Source organism: Schistocerca piceifrons, chromosome 4 (assembly GCF_021461385.2).
Source record: "Schistocerca piceifrons isolate TAMUIC-IGC-003096 chromosome 4, iqSchPice1.1, whole genome shotgun sequence".
Taxonomy (NCBI): Eukaryota; Metazoa; Arthropoda; class Insecta; order Orthoptera; family Acrididae; genus Schistocerca; species Schistocerca piceifrons.
The window spans coordinates 508,033,077-508,052,864 of record NC_060141.1 but is presented as its reverse complement, the minus strand read 5'-3'; the positions used below and the strand labels follow the sequence as shown (position 1 = coordinate 508,052,864).

Here is a 19,788-nt window from a genome sequence, read left to right as displayed (position 1 = left end):
AGTGTTGGGCTCTTTACTTGTCTCGTTTCAATTATGAGATTCATTTCCGGCTGATGGCTCAACATGCGAATGCTGATGCACTGTCTTGCCTTCCCATGGGTCCTGGTCTGGCATTCGATAGGGACGAACTTTTGTGTTTCCACCTGGATGTTCACCGGGGACCAGCTGACGGCTGCTATGGGTTCTGCCCCGACCCTCTTCCGGGCTTTACACTGTATTCAGAAGGGTTGGCCAGATCGTCCATCCACTAAGACCTCTAATCCATTGCAGAACTACTATGCTTTGCGTTACTGCCTCACGGTTAGGGATGGTGTTATCCTCCTTTCCACTGAAAATGTTTCGCCGCGTGTTGTTGTACCTGCGTCTTTGCTTACTTCGGTCTTGTGCCTCCTTCACCAAGGGCACTGGGGTGTCTCTTGCACAAAATCCCTGGTGCACCGTCATGTGTACTGGCCTGGCATCGACTCTGAAATCACACACATGGTCGCTGCCTGCGGCCCTTGTGCATCACAGGCCGCTGCCCCGAAGTCATCTTTGTCACCATGGCCTTCGCCTGAGAAGCCCTGGAAGCGTATTCATGCTGACTTCGCAGGACCATTTTTAGGTACTTATTGGCTTCTCATTATTGATGTCTACTCTAACTTTCCTTTCATTGTCTGTTGCACGTCGCCTACCACCGTGGCAACCACCAATGCTCTAGCTCTCATTTTCTCTTTGGAAGGCCTTCCCTCTACTCTTGTTACTGATAATGGTCCGCAATTTGCCTCTTCCGATTTTGAGGATTTTTGTGCCCGTCATGGCGTCATACATGTCATGGCCCCTCCATTCCATCCACAGTCAAACGATGAGGTTGAACGACTGGTCCACACATTTAAGGCTCAGATGAGGAAACTCCTGACTTCTTCTGCTGCTGATGATGCGCTTCTCCAATTTCTGGCTTCTTACCATTTTACCCCCATGGGCGACCACAGCCCAGCTGAGCTCTTACATGGCCAACAGCCCCGCATGCTACTTCATCTTCTGCGGCCTTCCACCTCACGGCCGTGGGTGCCTTTGCTTGGCCGATTCACTGCCGACAACCTTGTATGGGTATGGGGATATGGCAGGCGGCCAAAATGGAGTCCTAGCTGCATCTTACAACACCGTGGCCAATGCCTGTATGAAATCCAGATGGACACAGGTGTTGCAGTGCGTCATTTGGACCAGCTTCGACCTCGTGTGCTGGCAACACCTGTACCGGATGCCGCTAGTTGATGCCACCAGGAGACGTTCCCATGCAGGAAATAGATGACCATCATCTGTTGGAGTAACTCTACTCACCTCCTTCTCCTACGGACGTGGACACATCGCCCATGTCTCCTGTTATACCAACCGGACTTGCCACAGCAGGCAGATTGGTGCACGGGGCCCCAGCAGATTCGACCACCACGTCTCCTGTCATCTTGACTCGTTATCATCGGGGACACTTCCGTCTGTACGGAAAGCCTCCTCCTCGAGACTTTACGGCCAGTCAAACAACACCTATGGACGTTAGCAATCTACAGGCCACCTCCATCAAGACCTGTGCAAAAACTTCAAAGGGGGGGAATGTGTTGTGACTTTCCGATCTTTCAAAGTGCCGCTGTGCAGTTACGCGCGTCCTCTACATGCAGCGCTGTCTGCCAGCCATGCAGCAGCAGCGCCACCTAAGTGGCCAGCCAGCCAGCGGACACTAGACTCAGACTCAGTTATGATTTGACTGTTAAAGTGTACGCACGTCTTACTCTTTTTGCTTGATCTGTGACTTTCATGTATTGCGCCTTCCTTGAAATATATTTGTTCAACTTGAAGTTATAACTGAGACCCTAGGTATATTATTAGAGGGACTGATCATCACGGCAGATGCGATGACCACAGGTGGCTAGGCTGTACAGAAGGGACTTCTTGGTGTGAAAGGGTGGCAAGTGTCGAAGTGGAGGTATTGCTGGTGGTTTATAGGTTTGATATGGATGGAGGTACTAATGTAGCCATATCTGAGCTTTAGATCAACATCTAGGAAGGTGGCTTGTTGGGTTGAGTAGGACCAGGTGAAGCAAATGGGGGAGAAGTTGCTGATGTTCTTGAGGAATGTGGATAGGGTGTCCTCACCTTCAGTCCAGATAGCAAAGATGTCATCAGTGAATCTGAACCAGGTGAGGGCTTTAGGATTCTGGGTTTCTAGGAAGGATTCCTTTAGATGGCCCATGAATAGTTTGGAGTAGGATGGTGCCATGTAGGTTCCCATAGCCGTATCCCGATTTGTTTGTAGGTAATGCCTTCAAAGGAAAAGTAATTGTGGGCGAGGATACAATATCATCATTTCAAAGAAATTCCCTCTATGTCTGTTGTGCCAAAATTACCTTTATGGGGTGTGTTTCACCCCTTAAAATCAAAATTGGGTGAAAAAAAACAAAACATATTGCATTATTTTTCCCCCTCTACATACCCACTAAGTTTCATCAAGATAATTTATTTACACTTAGGGATGTTATGTTGCTAATAATGTACATATGCTTGTTATTAAAAATATGACCATATGGGCTATTGAGTGAGATTCGTGTCTGAACTGAGGATGTCATGGTGGGGAGGAAACAACTTGTTATCTGGAATGGAGAATCATCAGCAAATGTAGCAGCAACTTGAAATGAGCCCCAAGGGAGTGTGCTGGGACCCTTGCTGTTAATGTTGTATATTAATGAACTTACAGACAATGTTAATAGTACATTTAGATTTTTTGCAGATGCTGTACAATGAATACAGTTCTAAAAAAGATGCAAAAATATTCAATCAGATCTTAATAAAGTTTCAAAGTGGTGCAATGATTGGCAACTTGCTTCAAAAGTTCATAAATGTGAAATTTTGTTTTTCATAAAATGAAAGAATATCACATATTATGACTACAGTATCAATGAGACACAACTGGAATCCATTTACTCATACAAGTACTTGGGTGTAGCACACTGTAAGGATATAAAATAGAATGATCACATAGGCTCAGTCATAGAGAAAGCAGACTTTGGTTTATAGGTAGATCACTTGGACGAAAACAGGCAGCATTAATAATCATACGCTTGTTTCACCAAAGAGAGAGTGTCACAGAGATGCTGAAAGAAAAAATGAACTTGCAGACTCTTGAAGGCAGATGCAGACTATCCCATGAAAGTCAACTTAAAAAGTTTTTTAGAATTTACTTTAAGGGATGTGTTATAAACTTAGTCAGTTGGTATAAGAGGCAGTGACTGAATTCACATTTTGTAATAACAACTATTTCTTTATTAACCATGAACAAACTCATGATAGCTTTAGAGGACAAAAGTCCACCCTTGAGTACAGCTTAAAAGTCCCCCTTGGCAATGTGTAGCCGTTTCCCACTATGATGAAGTCTACAGTCGTTGGTCATGGTGACAAGCTAAGAGGTCTCAAGGAAGATCAGCAGCACTGTATCATCTGGCTGTGAGCTTGTGGACCATCAACACACTGGTCTGGCTTTCAGGAATGACTGACAGGTGTCCAGTGGCTGATGATCCTGGTGAAGATATGAGACAGCACTGTCTGATGGATAGTGGCAGTGGCAGGCATTGTGGTGTGAAGTGCAGACTCAAGGCACTGTCACCTGGGTTGGAATCTGGAGCAGAAATGGTTGTCAAGGGACTGAGCAGTGACGTAAGTACCAGACAGCAATTGTATACATGCACAGTGTCACATGGGCAAATGCTGGTGTGTATGCAGATAGGTGCCTGTCACTGCAAGTCTGATTAGCAAGATCTATGTGCCACATTTTGGCATAGCTTACACCCCCACATACAGCGGCAGCTGTAGGAGGCTTGGCGGTAAACAGCCCAGCAAATCTTCCATTGAAAAACAACTGCTTGAGGTTAAGCCTGCAAGGCACATTCACAAGCATGGCTGCCAAATATATGGGGGGCCATCCGTGCATACACTACACACCTCCTCTCTTAAGAGAGATTCTGAAAACATCTCAGAGAAGCATGGCACCCAAGACCCAAGGGATGAGTCAAAAAAAAAAAAAAAAAAAAAAAAAAAAAAAAAAAAAAAAAAAAAAAAAAAACCAGGACAGTCAATCAATGGGTAAATGTGTGACTAGGAAACAATGGTAACATGCTGAGTACTGTAACTCAAACAAAACATTATACAGACTAAGACTCAAACGCGTAGTGTAAGTTGCATGAATACACTGAAGAGAACCAGTAATGGACATAGATGATAATGAGGAATGCCAGGCATAGGAAGGGCTGGGGGAGTTAACAAAAAGCCGCAACCCAAGACCCATAAAAATGCGTGACGGGATTGCCAGTACCAGCGATGCCGGCCAGAACAGATGCAGAGGAGGTAGAGGTGGTGGCTGGGAAAGGTATCAAGAGGGCTGGTTGTGACAATGTTGACAACAACTGTGGAAGTGGCTGCATGGATGGCTGTTTCACTGCAAGTAGGATCAGTTGGGTGTGGATTTGAATTGTTGTCCTCCCAAATGTGAGTGCAGTGCACTAACCACTGTGCCGCCTCACTTGCTGAGACATTGTAGGAAGCTCAAACGTCATGCTTTTATAAGATTTCAATGAAGTATTGTTAACTTCCTCCAGTTCTGATCAACTCTGTTACATTTTTCTGTTGATTTATATTACATTAAAACTCTGAATACCTTAAGGTTTACATTCCTAACTATGAAACAAGCTAAATGTATCTTGCTTGAATAGTCCATGGGTATACTGCCAGACCATAGTGTCCAACAGGCACAATATTTTGGCGATCAGACATGTCGCCACCATCAGGTGCGCTGACAAACTGATCTCATGAGGTTGGGTGGCAATCTTAAATCCCCTCCCCCTGCGAGGCATTCTCTCCATGGTCCGCACCCACGGCCACGCGTTGGTGGTTGCTGAGATGCTGGCGTTGGTGTCTGTGGTGGCGTCAGTGTAATTGCCTCGTCCACCCTGGTTGCCTGTTCGTTTTCTTTGCTGAGCATCTGAGAGGAGAGAACACCTCGTGGGGGGAGGGAATTTAAGACGGCCACCCACCCTCAGGTGCTCAGTTCGTCAGCGCACCTGACGATGGCAACATGTCTGATGGCCGAAATATTGTGCCCATTGGGCACTATTGACCGGCAGTACACCTGTGGACTGTTTGAGCAAGAAATACACTGGGAGAAACTCAAGAATAAATGTATCTTGTTTTACTGCTAAATCCTGCTTGCTTACTCTCTTACACACCAATTTCTGCAGATTCCAACATGGAGGAGGTCAAAATGAATCTTTCAATCTGTAGGACAGTGTGTGCTGCTGTCACTCTTCCTACTAGATTAAAACTGTCTGCCTAACCAAAACTTGAGTGTGGTCTTTTCCCTTTTGTAAGCAATGCTCTAATATATCTAGGCACAACTCATTTTAAATATTCATACCTACAATACTGCTAGTACTTCTCATACACTTCTTAAATTTGATCTATCTGGTCTAGTACTCTTGAGAGATGGGATTTAAATAGTTCTAGATGAACAGTAAATGAATGCTGAATCACGGTTTTCACTACTGAAGCTGTGAAAGGAGATAATGAGTTGTACCTGGAAAGCCTCGCAGGTAAGGGCACTGCCTGCCAAAAGCAAGAGCCCTAGTTTGAATCCTGGTTTGACAGAAAACTTTGATCTTTCACAAAATTATACCACAGTATGTGGTGGAATTAAGTATTTTGGAAACAAACCAAAGGCTGTGGCTACTGTAGTCTCAAAATATGCTGTCTCAAGAGTATCAGTTCAGCAATGTATATGAATGATCTTCATGATCTTCTGTACAGTTTGAAAGGTAGGAGTGAGGTACTAGGAGCATTAAAGCTGTGAAAGTTGGTCATGAGTCACATCTGGACAGCTCAGCCATTAAGAGCTTTATACATAAATTTAATAACCCTGATTTAATCACTCAGGAAACCTCATGAAATTAAATTGTGAAATAATAAAGAAATATTTAAGTAGACCATCTGTATGAAACTGTAACTACTGTCATTAGTGATAGTCTGATTACATAATATTAATATTAATTAATAATATTATTAATTGATGTATTTGTTCTTCAAATTGCTGCAAATTGACACACTATTATACAAAGAAAATAGTTGCCATTTTTTCTTGACAGCACTGAACTACTTTTGCTTATTATTTTTTAAATGTCTGTACATAATACAGAACTTACATAATACAAAAATTATGGTTATGGTTTTATGCAGCCCTCCCACTAAATACTACTGCAAGGGTACTCAGCTTTGCATAATTAAATTTGGGATTTCCCCCCTGTGAGTCAGAGGTGCAAAACTTACGGTACCCTTGTTATCTATAAGGGAGTAAACATTTTGGCAACAATGTTACAGGTTATGGTTATAAATAATACAAGTACACATATTTTTATATGTATGACATTATGTGTTAGTGCAAATATTTGTCTTGTGTTCTACTGTGTCATTGAAGTACTCCTTGGATAGTGTGCAGTGATTGGAGTTAACCAGCAAAATCCTTTACATCACAGCAAGTACACATGGAGCTTCCAACACCACACTGAAGACCTGAGGAGAGCCTTGGAGTCAAGACTGGTCAATGACAATCTTATTCAATAATGGACATATAAATGTCTCAGTAAAAAAATCTGCAGTTCATTATGGTGCAAGACTTAACTCAAATATGATATGCATAACTGGATGAACAAAATATGTAATACCTAAATCAAGCCTATATGAATATTTTTATGATTTTTGCCATCCAGAAACCTCTCACTATCCACTCACCATTGTCATACTTTCTGTAGAGGCTTCTTAGTACAGGGGCATCAGCATCTTTCTAATGAGTCTCTTGGAGACATAGGTTAAATGGCCTTGCATAATACCAGTCCTGCCACTTGTACATTGAAGACATCAATGTTTTGCTGTTGTGCAGGAGCCAATTAATGGTGAAGTTTGTCATTGTCTTCGTGTAGTGATGTGAACCAGTGGTAGCTGGAAAAATTTCAGAGACTTTTTGGTTCCCTCTGGCATAATCGCATAGAAGCTAAGCCCTGTAGTCTGATGGCTCCAGAACTGTGTTGTTTTCTTTGTTTCCATCCTTTCTTATAGGTTTCTGTTCAAGTGGTGAATAAAGTACATGTCTAAATAGCAATGTATAGAGTTTTAATGTAGTTTGTTTAGGATTTCTACATCATGAGGAAGACTAGCCATTGCTATATTTTCTAGTGTGCTTTGGGAACACAGAGCTTATTAAAACATTAATTCTGGATGTATATCTGCATTTACAAATCACACGCATTAAATTAATAAACTGTGTCTGTGTAGATTCAGCAACCTGTTTAGTTATTTCAGTGTTGAGTGAAAAGCTGTGGAAATTGGAATTTTTAATTACCTTAATCAATCCCTTACATATGGGCAGTCTCTGCCCCACACTACATTATTTTGTCAGCATTTCATGTAAACTTGTAGCTACGAACACCATGTACTTTCGTCAATGCTGTCATGCTGCATTTTGCTTCTCCACCACAGGTAGATTGGTGCACCCTAACTTTTGGTACCTGAACCTTCTGATCGGATTTGGGATATAAGATTGTACATTCAGACATATAAACCAATTCTTAGTGGAGTCAGGCAAACCAATGGAAGATACTATTAATTGATTTTTTCCACAGTATTCACTACCATTGATCCTGTTCATAAAATTTTGCATGCTTTATGTTCCCTCATCCTTGAATCTTGTAGATATTTAGTCATTGTTTTTATAATATCCCTATATACAAGTTACTACACACCTTATCAGGAGAAAGAAAACTGGCGTTCTATGGATCGGAGCGTGGAATGTCAGATCCCTTAATCGGGCAGGTAGGTTAGAAAATTTAAAAAGGGTAATGGATAGGTTGAAGTTAGATACAGTGGGAATTAGTGAAGTTTGGTTGCAGGAGGAACAAGACTTCTGGTCAGGTGAATACATGTTTCTAAATACAAAATCAAATAGGGGTAATGCAGGAGTAGGTTTAATAATGGATAAAAAAATAGGAGTGCGGGTAAGCTACTACCAACAGCATAGTGAATGCATTATTGTGGCCAAGACAGACACGAAGCACATGCCTACTACAGAAGTACAAGTTTATATGTCAACTAGCTCTGAAGACGATGAAGAAATTGATGAAATGTATGACGAGATAAAAGAAATTATTCAGGTAGTGAAGGGAGACGAAAATTTAATAGTCATGGGTGACTGGAATTCGAGAGTAGGAAAAGGGAGAGAAGGAAACATAGTGGGTGAATATGGATTGGGGGAGAGAAATCAAAGAGGAAGCCGCCTGGTAGAATTTTGCACAGAGCATAACTTAATCATAGCTAACACTTGGTTCAAGAATCATAAAAGAAGGTTGTATACATGGAAGAATCCTGGAGATACTAGAAGCTATCAGATAAATTATATAATGGTAAGACAGAGATTTAGGAACCAGGTATTAAATTGTAAGACATTTCCAGGGGCAGATGTGGACTCTGACCACAATCTATTGGTTATGAACAGTAGATTAAAACTGAAGAAACTGCAAAAAGGTGGGAATTTAAGGAGATGGGACCTGGATAAACTGACTAAACCAGAGGTTGTACAGAGTTTCAGGGATAGCATAAGGGAACAATTGAAAGAAATGGGGGAAAGAAATACAGTAGAAGAAGAATGGGTAGCTCTGAGGGATGAAGTAGTGAAGGCAGCAGAGGTTGAAGTAGGTAAAAGAGGTGAGCTAGTAGAAATCCTTGGGTAACAGAAGAAATATTGAATTTAATTGATGAAAGGAGAAAATATAAAAACGCAGTAAATGAAGCGGGCAAAAAGGAATACAAACGTCTAAAAAATGAGATCGACAGGAAGTGCAAAATGGCTAAGCAGGGATGGCTAGAGGACAAATGTAAGGATGTAGAGGCTTATCTCACTAAGGGTAAGATAGATACTGCCTACAGGAAAATTAAAGAGACCTTTGGAGGAAAGAGAACCACTTGTATGAATATCAAGAGCTCAGATGGAAACCCAGTTCTAAGCAAAGAAGGGAAAGCAGAAAGGTGGAAGGAGTATATAGAGAGTCTATACACGGGCAATGTACTTTAGGACAATATTATGGAAATGGAAGAGGATGTAGATGAAGATGAAATGGGAGATACGATACTGCGTGAAGAGTTTGACAGAGCACTGAAGGACCTGAGTCGAAACAAGACCCCGGGAGTAGACAACATTCCATTATAACTACTGACAGCCTTAGGAGAGCCAGTCCTGACAAAACTCTACCATCTGGTGAGCAAGATGTATGAGACAGGCGAAATACCCTCAGACTTCAAGAAGAATATAATAATTCCAATCCCAAAGAAAGCAGTTGCTGCCAGATGTGAAAATTACCAAACTATCAGTTTAATAAGTCACAGATGCAAAATACTAACGCGAATTCTTTACAGACAAATGGAAAAACTGGTAGAAGCCGACCTCGGGGGAGATCAGTTTGGATTCCGTAGAAATGTTGGAACACGTGAGGCAATACTGACCTTACGACTTATCTTAGAAGCTAGATTAAGGAAAGGCAAACCTACGTTTCTAGCATTTGTAGACTTAGAGAAAGCTTTTGACAATGTTGACTGAAATACTCTCTTTCAAATTTTGAAGGTGGCAGGGGTAAAATACAGGGAGCGAAAGGCTATTTACAATTTGTACAGAAACCACATGGCAGTTATAAGAGTCGAGGGACATGAAAGGGAAGCAGTGGTTGGGAAGGGAGTGAGACAGGGTTGTAGCCTCTCCCAGATGTTATTCAATCTGTATATTGAGCAAGCAGTAGAGGAAACAAAAGAAAAATTCGGAGTAGGTATTAAAGTCCATGGAGAAGAAATAAAAACGTTGAGTTTCGTCGATGACATTGTAATTCTGTCAGAGACAGCAAAGGACTTGGAAGAGCAGTTGAACAGAATGGACAGTGTCTTGAAAGGAGGATATAAGATGAACATCAACAAAATCAAAATGAGGATAATGGAATGTAGTCGAATTAAGTCGAGTGAGACTGAGGGAATTAGATTAGGAAATGAGACACTTAAAGTAGAAAAGGAGTTTTGCTATTTGGGGAGCAAAATAACTGATGATGGTCGAATTAGAGAGGATATAAAATGTAGACTGGCAATGGCAAGGAAAGCATTTCCGAAGAAGAGAAATTTGCTAACATCGAGTATAGATTTAAGTGTCAGGAAGTCATTTCTGAATGTATTTGTATGGAGTGTAGCCATGTATGGAAGTGAAACATGGATGATAAATAGTTTGTACAAGAAGAGAATAGAAGCTTTCAAAATGTGGTGCTACAGAATAATGCTGAAGATTAGATGGGTAGATCACATAACTAATGAGGAGGTATTGAATAGAATTGGGGAGAAGAGGAGTTTGTGGCACAACTTGACTAGAAGAAGGGACCGGTTGGTAGGACATGTTCTGAGGCATCAAGGGAACACAAATTTAGCATTGGAGGGCAGCGTGGAGGGTAAAAATCGTAGAGGGAGACCAAGAGATGAATACACTAAGCAGATTCAGAAGGATGTAGGTTGCAGTAAGTACTCGGAGATGAAGAAACTTGCACAGGATAGAGTAGCATGGAGAGCTGCAACAAACCAGTCTCAGGACTGAAGACAACAACAACAAAAACACACCCTTACTCTAGCTTAAGAGTAGCGAAGCTATATTATAATTGGATATTCTCACATTGTTTTGGTTTTCATGTGATAAGTCATTTGAATTGCATTACAGTCTCAGTATGGAGGATTTATTGACGGCCTGTGAGGTCCTTCAGGCATTTGTGTATACGGAAAGAAAACATCTTTAGACAGATGCCTTTGTTGTTTATCTATAGTGAAACTATTTTACATCACTGAAGGAATCTTGTTACAAATTTTCATTATTTTATAGTATTTGTTTACTCTGGAGACTATCCACACAAATTTACTTGATTGTCTGGTTGCTTTAGTATCCGATAGGCCATATGAACTGCTGTGATTATTTTTCTTATATTACTAAGCTCCACTTTGGTGTCACAAAAAAAATTGTTTAATATGAATGCAAATAGGAATATACAGAGGCATAAGAAGATATTTTAAGAAGATATTTCTTCTGAGCAAGAGTGACACAAATTTCAAATTGCCTGAGAGCAACATGAAAATTTCATATCTAGCACTGACAATGTTGACCATCAATGCACAAAATTCAAGGGTGCTGTACAATATGCCTTAGACAAGTGTGTGCTGTGCAAAAATGTGAGGGATGTGAAAGACCTGCCAAAGTTTAACCGCCATATTAAAAAACTGATACATAAGCAAAGAGAGCTTCACTACAAATTTAAGCATAGCTGAATGCTCATGACAAATAAAACTGAACAAAGCTAAAATGAACACAAAGAAAGCCATGCATGAAATGATCAATAAGTCTGAAAGTAAATTTTCATTTAAAGACTCATCAGAAAATCCTCAGAAGTTTTGGTCTTCTGTTAAATCAGAAATATATCAAAGCCATCAGTCCAGACACACTATGACCATAATGACACTGACACAGAAGGTGACAGAGAGAAAGCCAAAACGCTCAAATTATTTTTCAAATCTATTTCACTGAGGTAGATTTACAGCAGTTCCTCCTATAAACCACTGCATGAATGTCAAAGTGATTGATACTGAAATAAGTGACCGTGGGACAGAAAATCAACTGAAATCACTCACCAAAGCAAAGGTACTGGACCTGACAGAATTTCAATACAATTCTACAAGGAGCATGCAACAATGCTTACTCATCTTCTAGTAACAGTCTACTGTAGGTTGCTGAAGGAGGGAAGCATTTCCAATGGCTGAAAAAAAGCACACCTCATTCCTGTTGTCAAGAAGGGTCGTAGAACAGATGAAGAAAACTTTAGGTCTATATCTCTGACATCAGTCTGTTGTAGACTTTGGAACATCTTTCACACTCGTGCATTCTGACATTTCTGGAGGCTAAAAATCCCCTCTGTAGGAATCAACATGGGTTGCAAAAATAACAGTCATGTAAATGAAAGATTGGTCTGTTAATCCACGAGACCCAGAAAGCAGTAGATACTGGAACTCAGGTTGATGCAGTGTTCCTTGACTTCTGGGAGGCATTCAGTACAGTTGCACACTGTCATTTAATTCACAAAATGGGAGTGCACAGAATATCAGATCAGCTGTGTGATTGGACTGGAGAGTTTCTAGCAAACACAATACCATGTATCATTATCATTTGGGTATACTCTAGTGGAGTGTTACTGGAGGATTACTTTTCTCAATATATGTAAATGACTTAGTGGGCAGATAAGTTGCAACACTAGAAAACTGTAGAGAATTACAGGAAGTCCTGCTAAGGATCAATGCTCAGTGCAGTGATCGGCAATTGATCCTCAACATACACTAATGTAACGAGTTGTGCATAAATAGGCAGAATGACCTATTATTATGCAACTATACAATTGCCAAACAATCATGGGAAGTGGTCACATCCATAAAATATATAGGAGTATGCATACATAGTGATTTAAAGTGGAATCACTGAATAAACTAATGGTAAGTAAGGCAGATACCCGACAGATTCAATGAAGGATCCTCAGGAAATGTAGCTCACTCACAAAGGAGTTAGCTTACAAAACACCCATTTAGCGAATAGCTGAATACTGCTCATCTGTCTAGGGTCTGCACCAGATAGGACTTACAAGAAATAGAGAAGATGCAAAGAAGAGTAGTGCATTTTGTTACAGGTTCATTGAGTGTGTGTGAAAGAGCAGTGCATTTCATTACATGTTCATTTAGTTGAGTGTGAAAGAACCATGGAGACACTCATTTATCTCAGAGGCTGGTGCTGCAAGAGAGGCATTCTGCATCATGGCATCATTGATTGTTAAAAGTTTCATGTCTGTACATTTGTAGAAGAGTCAACCAACATATTGCTTCCTCATACATGTATCTTGTGAAAAGAACCACAAAGGTAAAATTAAGACAGATTTGAGTTCACATGAAGGCAGGCTTACCAACAATCTTGCTCCCTGTGACGCGTTTGGAACAGGAACAGGAGAAGCCAGAAGTGACAGTGGTATACAAAGAACACACTGTATGGTGGCTTGCAGAGTACAGATGTAGATGTAGACCATACTGAAACTGGACTGTAGCAGAGAATTCTAGGTTTACCAAATCTGAATCAACCAAGCCCTTGTTGGACTCCCTAAAAGGTTCGCCAACAGTGTTATTCATAACTCAATGAGCTGCTTTTTGATTATTATGGATACAGCTAGCATTACCACATACCAGAATATGAGTTTTGCTGTCACAAATATAGTTAAAGAGGAAGCTTTAATATATTATTATTATTATTATTGGTTAGTTACTTAAAAATTATTCTTTATTATTGGTTAGTTAGTTAAAACTATTCTCTATTTATTTATTTATTATAAATAAATATTCTTTATGTGTGCTTTTATTTAAATTATTGGTTTAGTTACTGGTTTTAGTTTGTTTAGCTTAGTTCCTTATTTCCTTTTATCTTTGCTCTCCTGAAAACCTAGAAAACATAAATATTTTCATTTTAAATACCACAGGAGAACAAGAGATGTATTCTGCAGTGTGGCAATCTCACAGAAATTCCTTGTCATTATCTGCTCCACCTGAAATCTCTAAAACCTTTACTCACTATGCAGATCGTAAAGCACAACTGTGTGCTATTTTGTTTGAAGAGTCTGGATGATAGGTCCAACAATTTAGCAAGTTAAAGTTTATTAATTTGGAGATAATCTCTCAACAAATTCTGACCATGGAAAATGCAGGTTCGCACTATCGTTCCAAACTTCACCACCGAGTGATCTATGTCTCGTAATATCTGTATCGTGATAATTAACTAATTTCGGTATGGAGATATACATGCCTTGAATACTTGATGTTAGTTATTGGATTTTATTTTGTGCAAAAAACTATTTGAACATTTACTATATACTGTAATGGTGTCTCACAACAAAGCCTGTTCAAAGTAATTTGCTATTTTTGTCTGCTGCTCAACAACATGTGCAGTGTTATTTGTTAGCAGGAGTTAGAAGTTAATGCAAGATCTGAAAATATCATAATTTGTCTATTGAACACAATTTTGTTATCAACTGACATTTTAACAAACTGTTATGTATACAACATTCTTTTTTATTTTACTTAAATGATTTTTCATGAATGTAAGTGGTAAAAGTAAACTGAAAGACAGACTCTACTAAAATGTAGTCTGATTTGGGTTATTTATTATAAAGAGTAGAAGGAACAATTACTGTAAAAGAAGATATATTAAATATACTTACAGCTAAGCCAAGATAATTATGGGAACAGAAATTCAGTATCTTTGATTTTTGGCCCTCGATAGTAATTGGAACTTTCTGACTTGAGGTAAGGACGTGTTCCTGTTTCCACGCATCTGCATCCTTTATGTTTTTAAGCTCCTCACACAAAATGCTCTTAAGAGCTGCAGCTGCATCTGAATGTGCACCTCGAAGAAATGTAATGCTTTTCACTCGCTGTTTGAAAGAGAACATCACTGTGGGCAGGAAATACAGAAACATTACACAACCAAATAATAAGCAAGGATATCTGTTAAATGAAAAAATTTATAAATAAATCTAAGAAAACACAAGTTTGTGATGTTTTCTATACACAACTGTCAGCAATGGATATATGTTTCAGGAAATTCATGACACTTAGCTGCATTAGAATAATTTATTAATTTTCTACTGGCTTTGATCACTGACCATCATCTGGCATGAAAAAACAGGCTACTGCAAGTCACGTATCAATCATGCTGAGCCATACAATCATATTAACTGTCAGTTTCATGAGTAATAATATAGAGGACCATTACTTTTCATATCAACAACCTTCCCAATGTGCACACAACAGGAACCTACTGTGTGCATTTGATGAAGGTTGTTGACTTATGAAAAGTATTGGTCTTGTATATTATTGCTCACAAAACTGACAGGTATTACAATTGTATGGTTCTGTATGATTGATATGTGACTTCCAGTAGCCAATTTTCTTGTGCCAGATGATATCAGTGACCGAAACCAACGGTAAAATAATAAATTGTTTTAATGCAGGCAAGCGTCATGAATTTCATGAAACAAGATGACAGATCAGATTTCTTTCACACTCTATGCTTCAGAATTGAGAAGTAGAATATTTATTTATCCCTGATTATTTATGGTAAAACAGACTTTGGATTTAATATGTGGCCAGAGAGAAGAAAGTAACAGAGCAAATCATCAATTAAGGTTAATTTCCGTTATTATTATTATTATTATTACTATTTGTATATGAATCCTGTTGGATCATGCAAGCTTTTAGGTTTGTTTTCTTGATCTTGCATATGGCTCTCATTATCTCTCCATGGGCTGTTCTGTGTGTGTGTGTGTGTGTGTGTGTGTGTGTGTGTGTGTGGTTTTTTTTTTTTCCCCAGTCTGTTTGGTTCATTCTCATTTACTCATTTCAGAATCTCACTCTCTGGCCATACTATCCATCAGCTTTCTGGAGGGCCCTTTTAACTTGTTGGATCCACATTAAATCATTTAATTTTCCTACATATGCCAAAATTTTGTGTAACTCTCTATTAACTTTCTATGTTGGGAGTCTTTGAACATGTCCATAAAATTTTAATCTTGTTTTTTTTTTTATGTTTGCTGCAAGGCTTCACAAGCTTTCAGTTGTTTTATAGAATTTCAGTCTATATTCATCCTCCATTTTTTTCTGGGGCAATAATTTTCTTTATTATCCTTCATTCTTTCATTAGAATCTTTTTCAGATCACCTTTTTGTTGAAAATTATAGTTTCACTTAGATACAGAACTTCAGGTTTGGTCACTGTGTTATAATGTCCAACATTTGTTTGTCTTGACATGTACTTTTTGTTGTAGAATGTCATGCTCTCCTGTACACTGTCAAGAGTTTCTGTAATTGAACACACTGTTTCCTTTAGTAGACTAATTGGTTCTATGACTGCACTGAGATACTTGACATATCTTTGATTTTCCCATACTTCGTATTTAATTTCTGAATTTTAAATTTAGTGCAGATTAACTCACTTCTTCAAAATCAATTTATAGGTTTATACTCTGAGAGCTTCTGTCTGTTTGATTGCTCTGATTTCACTGTTTGCTTGTTTTACTACATTTCCTGTGAAAGCTAAGCAAGGAATCTTAGTGACATTTCCCTCATTAATTTTACTTTGAACTCTGTGTCTGTGAGCATTTGCTTGTTGATGCTTACTGTCTCTGGATATAGATCCTGCCATTCTAGAATGTCATAAAGAGATTGTCATTCAACCAAGTCATGTACATTCTTGTAGTTAATGAAAGTGTGCATGACTGGGTAGTTCTGAGTTGCTTTATATTTCAATACTGTTTTTAGGTTGAAGATCTGTTCTGCAAATGAGCACTGTAGTTCAAAGCCACTTGCAGTCTTATGTTCAAGCTGTGTTTGTGTTCTTTGAAGTAAACATGCTGAGAATATCTTTTGTATGTATTGAAGGAGAGAGATCTTTTCATTATTATTTATGTTTGTTCTGTCACCTTTCTTGTGGAGTGGGTGGATAAGTATATAATCCTGATTTTCTGCAAGTTTCTCTGTATGCTGAATACCAATGATATTTGTATAATTTACTCAAGTGTGATCATCCCTATGTGCTTCAATAATTCTGTGATGGTGCCATCTTTCCCATATGTCCTGTAGTTTTTAGGTCTAAGGTAATGTTTAAAGATTTCATCTTCAGTTGAGATTTTGAGTAATAATATCTAAGAATCTCCCTGGGAAATCTTGAGGGTGGGTTCTGGACAGCTGAATAGCTCAGATAAGTATTGCACTGTTTCTCTACAGTGTTGTGACTCGTCAGACTGAGTTTGCTGACCTGCATTCTGGAGCATATGTTCTGTGATGTGTATATGCAGATCTTTTCTTTGAGTGCCCTGTAAGAGTCATAGTGTTCTTTTCCCTAAAGTTCTTTGTAGAGTCAAATTGTTCTTTCATGTGTTTCCATTTTGACTGTGTAATTTTGCCATCTGCTTTCTTATCTGAAAAAAGTGTTGTTTAGCCTCAGGAAATTTTTTGCTGTTACATTTCTGAAAGGCCTTCTTTCATTCAAACAAAGTGTCTTCACATTCAAAGTCCCATGAATGGTTGTCATATTCTTCTTCGATGGGATCAGCTTTTTAGCTTTCAATATTATCTTTTATATTAATTCCTTCATTCTTTTATGTTTGAAATTATTTTTTGGGGTGTGTTGTCATGTGGTACATTCTCTCTCAAGTAAATTAATTTTGATGCACAGAAGTACTGTCATTTGCAACTCTGTAGACTTATACATCATGAACTTCTTTCTGTTTTGGGTACATGACCAATTTGATATTCACCAGTCAATTGTATGTATGACCTCCAGGTCTTTTACTTTCAGAGATTTTTCCTCAGTGAGATTAACATGATTTTTAAATTGTTGCCTGACACAACACAATGATTCTAGTCACACTTTTGGTGGTCAATTTATGTAGTGGTAAGTTACCAAAATGGTTTTGGTATTCTTTTCCCTGGCAAGTTGCAAGTTGGGTTCACCTAGTGGAAGTCTTATACCTTTGCCAGGAATTTTTGACATATTTTCTTCCATTTTAGTCCAAAATTGTTGAACTCTTTCACAATATTTGTTATCACTGTTTGTGAGTGCATGTGCATTAATCAATGGGTACTTATTTGCAATCTGCACATGCATTATCATGATTCTTTTGTATACAACTGTAACTTCTTTAAATGAATTTACTATTTTCTTGTTTATGACAAAAGCCATACCTAAAAATGAGTGGCATCTATTTTGACTAGCTTGTCTGTTTTGATTTAAAAGGTAGAGCAGTTATCATAAATTCTAGCATCTTCATCTGTGAAGAGCATTTCCTGATGGGCTAGTATTTGTATCTTTTGTTGATGTAGGTTGTGTAGTTTGCCTGGTTGAATCAGGATGTTGATGTTCAAGGTTCTAATGTAAGTCGGGTTCTTTGTTGGTATTTTGCCAGAGAACTACGATTTCTCTGTGATCATGGTAACCCAGGTACCACAGAAACCAAATACTTCATTGCCGTTTGCTGATAGGTGTACTGGTTACCGCCAGTTATGAAGTTATTTTTGTTCTCATGAATTATGAATGCTTGTAATCATGATTTTGGTCAGTGTTTCAACTGAGGGTTAAGGACCAGTGTTTGTAAATTCCTGAAACATAAAATTTACAGCCCTACTATTCTGGATATAGAGATGTCAATCACATTGCTACTTGTTCCAAGTCAGATGCAAATTGGATTTTGTTAAAGGAGTTGCCTGTTCTCCTACCATGCCAAAATCCACTCTTTCTGCCATCATGATACTCTTATGTATTAGTTGAAGTAACATGGAACACAGTATGCTTTCCTTGCTAAAACTGCAACTTTTAGGTGCAGTTTTCTTGTAAACTGCTTAAGATATTATGATGAAATTTTTACAGGTTGTTAAACAGGCTTTCTTCAGTATTTAAAAAAGTCATCCACTACAGAGACCCTAATGTTTTATTTTAAATAATAAATTTTGTGGACGACTTTTGTAAGTTTGTAAGACCACACATCATTTGTCCTGTGGTTGCACCTTTTCCAATAGAATGAAGGCATGAACCAGTCTCAAATTAACTTCAAATAACTTTCCTGACTCACTTTACACAAAGTGGCAATTAAAAAATGATACTTTGTAGTCACACATATCACATGATAGCATTATTTCACATGCAAGGCCAACATGTTGCTTGACTTGAAGCTCAAGACCTTCCTGATTACAATTTTTACAGCTGATATAATTTTTTAAAATATCTGACAGTACACTTATGTCAAATATTGTAGTTACATTGTTTTGATCTGTTTCATGAAACATTTTATTGTATCTGTCTTCACTAGTATTCAGTTTATTTTTGGATGCACTGCTCCAGGAGGAAGAAGCCCCACTATCTGCTTCAGACCTAACCTCTACATTTGCAGAAATGTTCTTCCAAATATGCTTCTTCCCTTTGTCTTTCTGTTTTTTTCAAAAATATTCTGTCACTCACTTGCAACACTTTTGCTGAAAAAATGATATTCAAACAAGAATGCACCCACTCTTGTCTATCTACTCAACACACTTCAGAACAACACACTCAAAATCGCCCTCAAAAACCACATAACAACAAACTTTGATATACAATTGTCTTATTTTCTGCCAAAGGTGCCAATCTCTGCACAGAATCCACATAATGCAAAATCCCTGTCCCTGTCACTGAAAAAAATATAGGGAAGCTCAAAATACGTTAAAAACAAAGAGCAGCGCAGGCCCTTTTCATTTATTTACGAGGGGTATCCACAAAGTACATTACGTTTTGGAATTAAAAATAAATAAAGTATTGGAAATTTTTTAAATTATATACAGATGAAAGCCACACTTAAATACTACTTTTCTACATAGTTGCCATTTAAATTAAGGCACTTATCGTAGCGATGGACAAGCTTGGAAATTCCTTCATCCTAAAATTCGGCCGCCTGCGCCTTCAACCACGTGGTCACCTCTTCTTGAAGCTGTGCGTCGTCATCAAAACGCTGCATAGCCAACCACTTCTTCATTGCTGGGAATAAGTGGAAGTCGCTCGGTGCCAGGTCGGGACTGTACGGCGGATGAGGAAACAACTCCCACTTAA

At 38.7% G+C, this 19,788-nt stretch overlaps 1 protein-coding gene across 1 annotated transcript in view; it reads right to left on the bottom strand.

The window, feature by feature from the left end:
- The window catches only part of LOC124795950 (2-amino-3-ketobutyrate coenzyme A ligase, mitochondrial-like), a 130,163-nt gene that overhangs the window by 108,853 nt on the left and 1,522 nt on the right, over nt 1-19,788 (bottom strand). The window contains exons 5-9 of the mRNA XM_047260030.1: nt 19,290-19,373; nt 19,086-19,181; nt 18,813-18,979; nt 18,487-18,547; nt 14,376-14,536 (exon numbers count right to left, since the gene is read on the bottom strand). Of these exons, the coding sequence (XP_047115986.1) occupies nt 14,376-14,536; nt 18,487-18,547; nt 18,813-18,979; nt 19,086-19,181; nt 19,290-19,373 (569 nt within the window). The remainder of the gene's footprint in view (nt 1-14,375; nt 14,537-18,486; nt 18,548-18,812; nt 18,980-19,085; nt 19,182-19,289; nt 19,374-19,788) is intronic.